Source organism: Hydra vulgaris, chromosome 01 (assembly GCF_038396675.1).
Source record: "Hydra vulgaris chromosome 01, alternate assembly HydraT2T_AEP".
NCBI classification, from domain to species: Eukaryota; Metazoa; Cnidaria; class Hydrozoa; order Anthoathecata; family Hydridae; genus Hydra; species Hydra vulgaris.
The window spans coordinates 33,242,501-33,257,500 of NC_088920.1; the positions used below are offsets into that span (position 1 = coordinate 33,242,501).

The window sequence follows — 15,000 nt, forward strand, 5'->3', positions numbered from 1 at the left end:
ATACATATAAAGCTAATTTTATATATATAAATACATAAATACATATATATATATATTACATATATATATATATATATATATATATATATATATATATATATATATATATATATGTATTTATGTATTTATATATATATAATTAGCTACATAATTTAATAGCCTTCAGTTTTTTTTTTTTGAATTTTAAGTAGTCGCTTTAGCTTTAAATTTTAATTTTAATTTTTTTTTTGTTATTATTAAACAGTTTTAAGATAACACATCACAAAAACTTCTTACATTTATAGTGTATGCATATTAGCCTTTTAAAAGTAATTTCAATCTTAATGGTTGCTCAATTATTTGTAATTTTAGTTTAGTGGTACACTTTTAGTAACTCCTTTTTTTATTAATTTAGAGAAATTCATCCTGACTTGCAAGATCAATTACTGAAATTTAAACAACATCTTAAGGATAAAAACAAAGAGTTAACACCTCTCCACCAATGGGAGTTACAGGGTATTTTAGCATTACCTTAATTGTACTTTATGTTTTGTTTTTGAAAAAGTGTTATAAACAAAAGATAACTGAATTTCATGTTTCATATTTTTAAAGATTTGAGTTTTCAAGCTGCTCAGCGAGTGATGAGTGCTTCTTCACAAGATCAACTTAAACTTCTTAAAGATATAAGTCAAAATGTACCTATGATTGCAAGGTTTTCAACTTTGTTTTGATTTTATTTATAATTAAAACTTTTTTTAAATAATAAACAAAACTTTAAAAAATCTGTGTTTTGTTTAAACCATTAAAAAATGACTGGAATATCTGAAAAATAACAAAATGGTTTCATAAACATATTTTTTAATCTTGTTATTTAATCTTAAGTATTTTTAAAAATTGTTTTCAGATCACTGGTTAAAACAGCTGTGAATGAAAATCTTAGAAATGAAATTAAAGAAAATCAACAGGTAGTGATAATAAAATTATATAAAACAAGCATATATTTGTTTAAAAGCTGATTTGTGTCCTGATTTTGTTTTTTGTTAAATTTTGTTTGTTTTTAAATTACTATTTGATGAAGATTTAAAAAATAAACAATAAACGTTCACAAGATGTTGCGCCATATGTTGTACCATATGTTTTTTAACTTTTATGCAAATTCAATGTAGTGGTCACACTAGTTTTCACTAGTGATTGTGTATGTACCCTAGTTTTCAGTTTTAGCAGTTTGTGATTTCTGTGGCTTGTGGTAACTATAAATATGCTTTAAGTGATTTAAGTCAAGTTTCTAAATTTGGCATAGCAAACTGTCTTGAGTATTAAATTTTGAAAATAAATTTAATAAAAAGCAAAAGGGATCTGAAGACTATTTGAAAAACCTCTGCAATTTTGATCAAAGCATTTTAGTTTAATTTCAATTTCATGAAGGAAGAATGGTGAATATACTGAAGGAAAGTTCTTGGAAACTAAGAAAAAATGAAAATAATAAATGGCAATAATAATGCCAATTAATAAGTCAAAAAGGAAACTCACTGGCTGGAAAATCTACCAATTCCTTCTGGAAATGGTAGAGGGAGGGGGTATTCTGCAAATAATGCACAAAGGCATATGGGGGTGGGGATGGGGTAGAGTGGATGTGGTTCAATGTATACTTGAGTTCATACTAATTAAAAAAAGTATTCCTAGGTAATGTTTGTTTTTCTAATTTATCACAATTTAAAAAAAAGACTGTTATTTTTTAATAAATAATAGTTAAAAAAAAAAAAAAATTATTACTACCTCATTGTTGTGCTTATTTGCCATCAATAGAAAAGTTAATTTTCTATCCCTAAGTAAAGCAGACGTGTATTTTAGGCTTTTTAAGTTTTAACCCTTTTTTCATTCTGCAAAAAACAGGTTTTAGGCTATTGTTTTTAATATTACTCATTTTGCGTCTTGTTTTTTTTAACTTATTTTATTTATTAACCCTATATTAATAAATTTATTTATTTAATTCATCATTATAAAAATGCTGGAGATGTGTGCACCTACTAAAATAAAATTTTTTTAAAAATAAAAAATATTTGATATAAAATATATACTATGGCTCTACTTCTAATGAAAGTATGGTATCATCAAATAAAACCCAAATATTAGGAAATTTTTATTGCCTCAATGCTGCAAAAATAGAGGTTGTTCTAAAAATCTGATGAACTCACGTAAAGTAGTTAAAATTTATCTGGGTTTAATAGATATCTGGTTTTTTAAAAAAATGGCTTAAGGCATACCTGCAAAGTTACTTTGAACTACAGAAATTATGTAAATTGCATAAATTTTCTATTTTAAACAGATCTAATATAATATGCTTAAAATTAAAATTGCTGTTACTAAATAAAATTATTATGCATTTTTATTTTTTTGCCATCACTGTGTATTGTTACTGTGTATTGTTACATTGTCACGGTGTATTGTTTCAGTTGTCTGGTGGTATATTCATAAAAAATTACCAGTTAGTAACCTGACTTTTATAATTCATTTGAACCAATAACTGAGTAACACTGTTAGCTTAATTAACAGTTTTAGTATTTCTTAGTTTAGTTTTTGTTGTTGTTGTTATAAGCTTTAAATTAAGTAAAACTTCATTTTTTAAATAAAGTAAAACATTAATGTTTTACTTCAATTACAAATACTCAGGTTTCAAGTATCAAAAATTAAATATATCAGTTGTATCTTTTTTTTTTTTTTTTTTTAACAATATACAAATTTTACTGTTTAATTAATACAAGCTTTTTCCTCAAAAGTTTTTAATCAAAAATATTTTATATAAGATCAAATAAACAACTTATCATTTTCTCCATCCCAAACTCTTTAGATAATGGAATTTTTATACTTTTGTTACTAGGTTAGTGTTAGTTGTTTAATGTTACTCAAACTATATTATAAGCAGTGGGAATTTAAACCTTTCATGACCTCTTCCATTGATGCATTAAATGACAATGAAGGATATACATTATCTAAAATAACCTTATTTTATCAAAAAAAAAGTTTTTATTTGATTTAATTTTATTTGTTATCTTAATTTTCTATTTATACATCTGACTGTGAAATAAATATAAGAAAAATTATAGTCTAACAAATATAAACATATATATTCAGAAATATCCTTAAAAAATTTTTTTTTGTCATTTTTTTAAAATATATTACCAATATAATATACCAATATAATTTTACATAAGAACACAATTTTTGAAAGAATAATTTAGTATTCATTAAACAAAAGTTGTTTTAATGTTTTAAAAGAATAAAGCAGAAGGAAAAAGAGCACAATTATATTAAAACATGTTTTTAGGAGTTTGAGAGAAGTCAAATATTACCAGGTGATGCTGCCCTTTATATTAATGGTATAAAACAGAGTGTTGATGATCTTGACATTTTCAAGTAATTTATTTTTTTAATTTTTTTTAAACTATTTTTAATTTATTTTTAACATTAGTTTTTGTAATATTACATTTTATTATAATTAGTATTAATGAGTTATTGGAATCTGAAGCTATAGGATTGTCTGTGTTAAATCAACTAAGTCTTGATGTAAGTCTCATCCCAAAGTAACTTTTGCATTTTTTAATTTATTTATTCTGGTTTTGTTTGTTTTTTATTTGAATTTTTACAGCATATTTGTTGTATTCTAATTGGAAGCGAGATAATTTTGATTACCCTTTATAACCATTTTTGATTTCATACTTGCCAGTACTATTTTTTTATTGACTAGTTTATTTCATAGTCACCTGTACATTTATATTTTCCTGTTTCATAGTCATCTGTACATTTTTTTACAGGTTCAGTTTTGTAAGGCAACGATATTAAAGTTTTTTTTTTTATAGCTTTCTAAAACAAGCCAACTGCTAGCATTAAGTTTGGTACCAGAGCATGAAAATCTTATTCTTGACACAAGATCAGATGCAGTCCAGGTAATCAATTGATATTATATACAAGCTTGTGTCATATACACTTGTTGTAAAACTGATAATAAATATTGACATAGTAAAATCTGTATCATTTGAGTATCAGGTTTTGTTAAGATGTATTGCACAGTTAGCTAATTAGTCAAAAGTAGTAGCAGTTAGGTACAAGTAGTATAGTTTACTGTTATAACCATAATTAACAGCTAGCAAAAATATTTTATAATAACTACAATATTAACAATCAGATAGTAATAATCACAACTAAATCAATCGGTTACAATAACAACACCAAGTCTTTTTTTGTTCATCATACATAAACTGTTTTAAACGTAACATCATACTTTTTACTAGAAAAGGATTTACGCAGTTACAACAATCCTCCACCTATAAAATCAGGATTTCTAATTGCTGATATAGTAATTGCTGAAATCCATTTTCCAACATAAAATCTGACATTTAATTTTGTTCATTTCCATGCCAACAATGTTGGCATGAAAATAAACTAAGTTAAACGTTGACAATGGATTTCTTAATTTTCTGCCTAATAAAGGTTAAGCCAGTAAAACTCCAGTTGTAGAATGTAATGTTAGACAATACTTAAGGAATACAAAAGCTGATACAATTGTGTCTTAACATCAATTTCTTAAAAGGTTTTTAACAAGTTCTTGAATTTTTGCACTATTTGTTCTACTTCAATCGTCAGTGGTCCATTCAATGTTTGATTATAAGATGTCAAATAGATTTGTTTTATCCTATTTAAGTACAAAAACTGCTAATATGCCTCACTGGAAACCCAGATCCATTGTCACTGACAAATACTTGGGGTGTGCCATAGGTTGCAAGCAATCTTCTGAGTATTTTATTTGTTGCTTTTACTTCAGTACTACTAATAACTTCTACTTCTATTGATTTTGAATAAATGTCCACTACTACTAGAAATATTTTCCTATTCAATGTACTGAGATTGCATGATCAATATGCAACCTTTCCCATGGTCTGCTTGGATATTATAGTTGATGAAATTTAGTTACGCAATAAATGCGCATGAAATAATAATCGCAAATACAACAATAAACGCAATGCCATTGGTGCGCATTTATTGTTCTAGATTTCTGTGAAGTTTCATCCAAGTTGCTGATAAGCTTAAAACAAGTCAAGCTTGGTGTATCACTGTCCCACTGCAACAGTGGTTTACTGATCAGTGGTGTTTAAATAGGTATCCAGAGGTGCTGTTTGATTTATTGTATTATATATATTCCATCCATTCTAGGTTTAGTCTCTGGATCCAATTTCTTCTCATTAATCTAGGTACATTTCCATTAACTTCAGTTGTAGGCAAACTGTAACATTGTACTTGTTCCACTTCATCAAGCCATATTTCTTCTGGTCTGACAAAATCTCTTGCATAAGTCTTTAACACCATGTCAGACCTCCTTAACCTTTCCTCATTCCATTTTCACTCTTTAAGGAAACATCCCCTGTTCTACTTTTCAATGAAAATGCCTCTGTGTCAACCTCCATACCAACCTACCTACCATGGATTTTTACATTAATCAAAATTGGTTTTTGCTGCACATTTTCATTATTTAGTCCACACACAAGATGTAATCATTCAATTTTATGTTCACAGTGCTCTTATAATCTGCTTAACTCAGTGATCTATTCATTGATTCTCTATCATTATATAAAATTGAAATCATTATGCAATGAGGTTTCGGGGTTGGTTTTAAAAGATCTTTCATTAACTTTATTATTTGAGTAAAACTTTTACTTTTGGTGTCATTTTCACATTAACTATGAATAAGTTTGTAAGCAGGTCCTCCAATGGTTGATAGAAAACTGCTTTTTAAAATTCTGGGTCCTTTATGTCATTAGCAAGTAAATAATTTTTAAATCTTTCAATTTAATTGCTAAATTTTTTAAATCAAAAACGAAATATATTAGCTAAATGCATCATTTTTATCTTTGTCACCAGTTGTTATAACTACAATTAATAATAAACTTTATAATAATTACAATAACCTCTTTATAATGATCAAATAATAAAAAATACAAATACTATAATAACTAAATGTTTGGGTAACAGTAACAGAACTTTATTATTTTATTTATTATTAAAATAAATAGTAACTAATTTAAATTTTTAAAGTCAAGTATACCATTATTAAGAAAATCAATTTAATTTTATTAATACTAAGTGTTAATAAAATTGATATTTATACTGATATTAATAAAATAATATATGATGTTAATAAAATTGATGTTAATATTGATATTAATACTGATATTAATACTTTTTCTTTGGTTTTGAAAATGCTATTTGTATAAATCATTTAAAAAAAAAGGGTTTTAAATTCGTAAATTAGGATTATACAAATTAATGGCTGTTTTTTATTATTTATTTATTCTATTATTATTTTTTCTATTTATTTGTGTGCACATATTTGTGTGTTTGCATGTGTATTTTTGTTTTGGTTTGTGCATTTAAGTAATTTTTAACTCTGTATGAACATATTTTAATTTTTATTTAAGTGGATGAATGATCTAGAGAAAGACTCTCAGTACCACTATTGGCCTTCACATCTCCAAGAGGTTAATACTAATATTTAAAAATTCATATAATTTTATAAATAATGTTAAATAAAATAATAGAATAAAAATAAATGTTTTGTAATAAAAAATTTCAAGCACAAAAGATTATTTAAATAAAAGTTTACACTTTAAGTGCTCAAAAAATACAACTTTAGTTTTTCACTTTTTTCTTCATACAAATAAATATTTAAAAAATTTCATACAAGCTTACAAATAAACTTGTAAAAAAAATTTTATATTTAGATTCAAAATATTGAAATTTTGTTTTAAAATTGCTCAAATTTGTGCACCTTTACACAGTAAATAGAAGTTTCAATTTGATTGCAAAAAAATAAGGAATAAAACAATTATGTTCCGCAAACTTTTTAATTATTTAATCTAAATTTTGTATGTTTGATAAAAAACTACTTTTATTAATTTGTTATCAAAGGCTTAATCCGCAAACAAGATAACTCCAGTAAAACTATGCAGGAGCAACATAAAAGTATTTCATATGCCCATATGGCAAGAAGTTATCTTGTTTTTGTTAAGTGTTTTTTATCAGTTTTAAGAATATTTAGGAGTTATCATATTGCACAATGTTTTAAGAAATAAGAAATTATGTTACTGCTCTAAAGTTAATTTTACAAAAAAGTGGAGATATATATTTTTTTCGGATTATACTGTCGATATGTTATATTTCTCTGCAGGCATTAATTGCATACTATTTATATACAATCTATTTTTCCAATCCAAAAATAAATAGACATTTTAATAACTTATATTTAAGTTTAATATTGTTTTATGTAAAAAATTTTAAATCCTACTTAAAGATGCTACGACCAACCTTTCCTGGAATGTTGAGATATGTTGCTAAGAATATATTCCATGCTGTAAGTTAATTAAATTATTTGTTATTAATATACTAGTAAATATTTATTGCATCACAATTTTGAGTTTATTTAAAGGTTGCATTTGTTGATCCCTTGACTCATGAAGGAATTAAATTATTAGAAGAGTTCAATAAGTTAATAAGTCAATCAATGCCAGCAAGGTAAAGTTACATGACGTTTTAAAATTTTTTTTTTTTATTGACTAAAGATCGTACAATACTTAGCAGTATTTTTTTTTAATACTGTTATTTGATTTTCAGGTTTGGTGTAATTTTTGTGACCAAAGCTGGTTTAAGTGATAAAGCTGAAGATGATGCAAGTGCAGGTTTACTCAGAGCATTTTCCTTCATTAAGTCAGATAAAAACATTAAAGATGCGTTTAAATGGCTAAGCACAGTAAGCAAAATATTTTGTTAACAGTCAAATTTGTTAATCATTAGACAATTTGCTTCCACCAAGAAAAGTCTAAAGCAAGACTAAAGTTATATATGTAATATAAAATTTATTGTTCTTTGAATTTTGTTCGAGCCAAAGTTTTGCAATCAAAATAACCCCTCTCCAGTTCAGGGAATTGTAATTTTTATATGGTCACTAATTTAAAATGCCAAAACATTATTTGATGAAAAAAAGGTCTAATTTAAAATTTATTGATTAAAAAAAAAGTTTTAGTCATTATATTTCTTACATGTGTTTTGGTGGTGGGGAAGAAATTATCGGGTAATTTTGTTTTCAACCTCTGATGAGCTATTTTGTAAGGCATCTTCATTCACGCCAGCATAAACATACACTGATTTTCAAATACAAAATCGCAATTTCAGAAATTATTTACTCAATAGTTTTGTATTTTGTATACCAGTACTCAGGCTCTTTGTATGTATGTATGTATGTATGTATGTATGTATGTATGTATGTATGTATGTATGTATGTATGTATGTATGTATGTATATATGCATGTATGTATATATGTATGTATGTATATATGTATGTATGTGTGTGTATATATATATATATATTTAAAATAGTACTATTTTGAAAGTGGCATATATATATATATATATATATATATATATATATATATATATATATATATATATATATATACAGGGCTTGTAATGAAGCGAGCGCGATCGCGTTCCGCTTGTAAAACGCGCCCATAAACGGTATTTTCAAACGTTCTAGGCGCGATAAACAACGCTTGTTCAGCTTATAACAAGCGTATAAAATAACGCTCGTCCAATAGTTCGGGATTATTTTTTATTTTCATAAAATATTTAACAAAGATTTTTTATTAAAGATATTCTATTATCAAAGCACTGATATAAAATATAAAAAGCACTATGTCGTTCTCTTTTGCACTAACGTAATGAATGAGCAGTTTGAAATCGTTAATAGTCACTTATTTTAATAATGGAATTTGCACGTGCAAACACAATGTGAATACAAAAATGCCCAAATAAAATAAGAATAGAAAATTAGAAAACCGTTATAAGAAAATTGAAACTGCAGAGTAATTTTATTCTTGTGAAAATATCAAGTAAGATTTACGTGATTTATTGTTTGTAATATTCCACACAACGTTTATAATAAAAATAAATATTAATAATAGAGTAATTTTTAAAATTAGTTTTTGTTCATAGTATAAGTTTTTTATTAACTATTATTTATTTTAACTCAAATTTAAAACGATTCTGTTGTTTAGAATGTTCGCAATCAAGGACATTTGAATAGGAAACAAAGTAATGATGTCAATATTTATTAAATAGAAAGTTATTAATCTTATTTATTATTATTTCAAATTATTCTTGTGTTATTTTTTTAAGATAAAAAAACGTAATTTAAAAAAGAAATTTTAGAAAAAAATTAAATAATTAATTTGAATAAAAAATATCAAGAAATATAAAAACCATTAACCGTTAATTAAGTTTACAGCGTAACATTTTTAAATACATATATCAAAACAACGAAGCAAAACTAAGTCACTAAATTATACTTCAATACTAAATCAATTAGAAGTTGTGTTTTTGTTTGATATTATTTATTTATAACATAAATAGTTAAAAATAAAATCGCGATCTTACAATATACAAGAAGTTTGGAAGTATAAAAATCTACTTCGTTGAAGTAGTTTCATGAGTGTGATACTAATTCGAACATTTTTTGACGAAAGAATTATGTAACAAATAAAAAAAGATATAAAAAAAAAAAAGCTTTTTATGAGCATCGCCTTCAGCAATTTTCATGATCGCGCTCGCTGACGTTATCTCGAGCGCACATAATCACGCTTGATGAAAACTTATTCTAATTTTACGAGCGCGATATAACACGCTTGACGATTTTCTTTATCACAAGCCCTGTATATATATATATATATATATATATATATATATATATATATATATATATATATATGTATATATGTATATATATTTGAAAGATGACATCTTGTATAAGAGTATATTATATATTATTTTTAAACATCAAGAAATATAGTTTCTCTCAATACTAATAATATTATTATATAAAAAATTTTCTCTGGGTTATGGATACCAGCGTCATCAGCTTGTAAAATATTACAATAATTTTTAATCGTTATAGTTTATATAAAATTGTTACTATTGACGTCAGCGGTTGAATGGCTTCTTTTGATTTTTAAATTTTTAAAATGGCGTCCAAAACATAGTTTTGACATATTGGCCTTCATCAAGATTAATTCCGCCGTTTCGCGCAGAGCACATGTTGTTTTGTATTTCTAGTGCCTCTCTAATTTTTTTTAAACTTTTTATTTTCTACCTTTAATGTTCTTGTTTTTTCCCAAATAATATTTTCTTTGTAAAAGGTTTTATGAAATGCTAATGCAGATTGATTAGGTTTGTTTTCATTAATGCTCTTCTGATGTTGATGCATCCGCGTACTTACCTGCATTTTTGTTTCACTTATGTAAACTTTGGAGCAGTTGCATTTTATTATTTAGGTTCCAGGTTGGCTGTTACTTGGTAGTTTTGTTTTGTTTTTTGATGTTAATAAAGATCTTAAATTTGGGTTTGATTTAAATACTGCTCTGTACCCTGCTTTTCGGAATATTTTTCGAAGTTTTAGTGAAAGGCCTGGTACCCAAGGTAAAGACACTACAGGAAGATTGTTGCATTCTGATGGAATTTTGTTTTTATTTTGTCTTTTTTGATGAAATTGGTGTGTAATATTCCTCAATATCGTACCCATTTTAAACATGTCAATTAAAAAATTTATTTCATTTTGCAAATGTTTACTACAGATGGAGTAAGCTCTGTGGAGAAAACCTTAAAATATAGCTGTTAAAATATTCGGATCGTGATTTGAATGCGGTTTAATTTGAATGTTAGTGATTGATATATGTCAATATGTCAAAGCCAATATGTCAAAACTATGACGCCATTTTTAAAATTAAAAAATCAAAAGAAGCCATTCAACCGCTGACGTCAATAGTAACAATTTTATATAAACTATAACGATTAAAAATTATTGTAATATTTTACAAGCTGATGATGCTGGTATCCATAACCCAGCGAAAATTTCTTAAATAAGTAATTTATTAGTATTGAGAGAAACTGTATTTCTTGATGTTTAAAAATAATATGTATATATATATATATATATATATATATATATATATATATATATATATATATATATATATATATGTATTTATTTATATTGGAAACACTGTAGCATCTAATATTCCATTCATTATAAGCTGTACATGTTTGATTAGATATATAGTTTAAATCATGGGTTTCTAAAAATATGTTGTATAAATTTTCAGTTTGTAGTAATTTTACTGTATATGTAAGAGCAGATTATTTGGTGTTCAACGTAACTTTAAACATTTCATATTAATGTCAAGCAATGTTTCTAAAAATTTTTATCTTAGTTGGTTTTTTTTTAAAGAATTGTTTTTTTCTTTTCTAGTTGTATCGGAATAGTGGTAATGAACCCCCAAAACCTTCAGCTGTTATCAGCTTATTGCAGTCTTGGTATGGAAAAAGTGAAGCTTCAGATGCTTTAGATCCAAAGTCCGATTATGATGATTTAAGGAAGGTATTACAGAAGGATTTTTTATTTTTATTAGTATTTGAATATTTAAATTTTCTTATTCTCATTTTAAAAAACAAGTTAACATAATTAAGTTAGATAAATAAATTTAATATATCTTTCGGAGTCATTTTAATAGAAATTCATCTTTTTTAAAGAACAGCTTTTTATATATCTTTTTGAGTCGTTTTTAATTAAATAAACTTAAAATAAAGTTTTTTTAAAGGAATAAATCAAAATTTTTTAAAGGAACATATCAAATTTTTAATCACAAATATTCTTAATATTGTTTATAATTTGAAGACCTCAGTGAAAAAACCAGCATTGTCACATGTAAAAAGTTTTGATAAAGTATTTATTGATCATTGATAAAAGTCTTTATATAAAGCGACACAAAATTAAAAATTTTAAAGAAAATTATAAAAATTTTATTTTTAATTAAACTTTAAATAAATAATCAAAAAATATATATATTTTTCTTATCTTCAGTTTTCTTTGCTTTATATAAAGACTTTTTTTCAAAACTTTTTAAATGTGACAACGCCAATTTTTCCACTGAGGTTTTCATTTATATTAGAATAAAACTAATTTTAAATTATTATTTTTAAGAGTTCTAATAAGTTCTTCAAAAAAATTGGTCTTAAAACACTACCAGCAATCCTTTTAAATGGAGAGGCACTTTCGAAGGAAGAGGTTATAATTTATTCTATGTGTTGAACAAATATTGTTGTAATATTTTTTATTATATGCTTTGTTAATTGTGAAGCAATAGTTAGTTGAGTGTGAGATGTATCTTAGAGTTCAGATTAATAAAAATAAGAAAATAACTTAATCAAATGAATTCTTTAATAAATTTGCAATAATGTTTTTATATATTTTTGCAATGCAATACTTATACAATAAAATGTTTTTACAATGCAATATTTTTATAATGTAGTATTTTTTCTATCCAATATTTTTACAGTGCAAAATTTTTATAACAGCATTTTTGCAATGCAATCCTTTTACAAAATCTTATAAATTTGATATTATTTTAATCTTCTGTCAGGTATTTTGCAATATAAGAAGGTGCATTGTATCTAAGGGTCTGCGTCTGAAAACGGTACAAGACCAAACGAAACGATGAAAAATATTGTTTTGATAAAACCGTTATGAAATGAAACAATTTTTATCTTTTTTTGCAAAATACGGTACAAAAAGAAATACAATTTTCTTGTTTTGTGATAAATATGGGACAAATTGACAATAAGCTCTTGTTTTGAAAAAACCGGTACGAAACAAAATAAGGTTAAACTTTTTCTAAAATGAAACGATTAAAAACGAAACAAACAAACAGGAAATTTCTGAGTTTTACAAAAAATACTAATATTTTTATGACATATAGGGCTAGCATAAAATAATAAAGTAATTTACTTTTATATTGCATCAATTTACGCACACATTTTTGATTTTTACGAGAAATTAGGTTTATTTAGACTATTATATTTCACAATAAATTTAAATTTTCACAATAAAAAGTAAAACATTTTTATATCAATATTTGTTAAGTGTCACTTTCGGATAATTGTTCTGGAGTTTCCATTGTTTTTCTTTTGATTCCTGAAGATGTTGGTGTTGAAGGTAAAGAAGAAGAGAATAATGGCGTTGATGAAACGTTTTTTGTTTTGAATGATAACTTTTATTGCTTTTGAAAAAACAAGCATCGTTTATAATTTTCAAGGTCATGTGAGGATAGACAAGATCATAATAGGATAATCTTCAGCATCGTTTATAATTTTTAAGGTCATGTAAGGTTAGACAAGATCATAGTTGACTTTAATCAAAGTCAATTGCTTTGCTGTCTGAGTGGAACGACTGTCTTTTATCATTTATAATTCCACCGCTGGCGCTGAACACTCTCTCACTACAGCTTGATGCAGCTGGAATGCAAAGCACATTTCTTGCCAACTGTGCTAACAATGGAAAAGCAGAGGCATGTTTTTTCCACCATTTCAGCACATCGACTTTATGCTTTTCTTCAAGATTCAAACTCCCTTTCAATTTCCGGTACATTTTGACTAATGGTGTGGTTATTATCACCCTGTTCAATCTCTATATTTTGTAAATCGTCGTACTCATCCACACCAGCTGGCACTTTAACTTGTGTAACTTTATGATTATTTTTTTCAATGATCAAAATAGCTTCCAACAATGGATGATCGTTGATGACTTTCCTGGTGAACTCTTCAAAGATATCGTAATGTATAAGCATATATCCTGAAATCATAAACAATAACTGTTAAATTTAGTCTTTTAACAAATAACGAATATTAAATAATGGTTTTTTTACCAAGAAATAAAACTTATAGCCTCTAAAGTGCAGATAAAGAAGGTTTCCCAAGGCATAGTATTGGTTGTATCTACCGTGTTCATTGAATCGCGTGGCTATGTGTAAATGCTCACTTAGTTTTTTACAAAAAGCAATAATTATTTCTCTGTTTTCCATATCAATGTGGTTATGAAGAAAATCATCAGTTTTATAAAGCATAGTTAGCATATGATGAAGCACTGGTTCAGTGTCCTTGGACATGCAATCTGACATAATCTTCATTTTATTTAATACTGGCATCAGTGAAGTCATCAGTGAAAATTGGTTGTCACTTGGAATAATGTTCTGTAGTGGGTTGTTATTTAGTGCATCTTTTTCTCTAAGAGAAATCAACACATCTTTAAGTTTAAGGATTGACTCCAGCATAAAACAGTTAGAATTCCACCTGGTTTTTACCGGAGCAATGACTTTAACATAGTTTACACAAAGCAACATACACTCTTTTTCAATAAGTTGACAAGCTAATGTGGACCTGTAAACTTTGCTAGAAAGTTAGAAATATCTATGCAGTCTTTGACTTCTTGCACTTCATTGGTATCATGAAGTAGGCTAGTGTTTAGTAGGTGGTCTGCACACAACAGTGATTCATATTTTATTTTGTTCATGATTGACACAGCATGTTTCATGTTTGCCACTGCATCGTGGACAATGACTTTCTTGGGCACGGCGTCCAACACCTGATACTTTTGGATCATTTCTTCCAGAGCCTTAAACAAGAATGAAGATAAATTAATGATTTATAAGATAACTTAAGCAGCCCTTGGGTTTTACAATAAATTAATAACTCTTTCAATAAATATCAAAATCCTAGAAGAAATGCTATTCTAGCGGAAGGATAAGTTTTACTTTAAAAAATTTTTTTTTTTTACGAGCACAAATTATATTGACATAAAAAAAATTACTTTGCTAATATGGTGCCTGTGTGTCTTCCCACAAAATTGTCAAAGTTGAGAACATATTTCTTCAGTTCAAACTGACTATTGATATAGTGAAGAGTAAGAGTCATGTATGGATCCTGTGACCTAGAGGTCCAGTCATTAGTGGTGATAGCCACCTGTTGACAACTGAAAACTTCTTTTTCAATTAGGTTTTTCACAGTATCCATAACGCTTTCATAAAGCAATGGAAGCTTGTACCTTGAAAAATTCAAGGAATGTTTCACAATTACTTTTGGATTTAAAT

General features: G+C 26.2%; 1 protein-coding gene across 2 annotated transcripts in view; it reads left to right on the forward strand.

Moving 5' to 3' along the window:
- Positions 1-15,000, forward strand: part of LOC100200765 (UDP-glucose:glycoprotein glucosyltransferase 1) — a 118,439-nt gene that overhangs the window by 12,830 nt on the left and 90,609 nt on the right. For both annotated transcript variants that reach the window (XM_065787950.1, XM_065787951.1), the window contains exons 8-19: positions 395-495; positions 592-691; positions 884-944; positions 3,305-3,393; positions 3,480-3,543; positions 3,837-3,923; positions 6,450-6,509; positions 7,322-7,381; positions 7,457-7,542; positions 7,642-7,777; positions 11,328-11,456; positions 12,060-12,143. In XM_065787950.1, the coding sequence (XP_065644022.1) occupies positions 395-495; positions 592-691; positions 884-944; positions 3,305-3,393; positions 3,480-3,543; positions 3,837-3,923; positions 6,450-6,509; positions 7,322-7,381; positions 7,457-7,542; positions 7,642-7,777; positions 11,328-11,456; positions 12,060-12,143 (1,057 nt within the window). The remainder of the gene's footprint in view (positions 1-394; positions 496-591; positions 692-883; positions 945-3,304; positions 3,394-3,479; positions 3,544-3,836; positions 3,924-6,449; positions 6,510-7,321; positions 7,382-7,456; positions 7,543-7,641; positions 7,778-11,327; positions 11,457-12,059; positions 12,144-15,000) is intronic.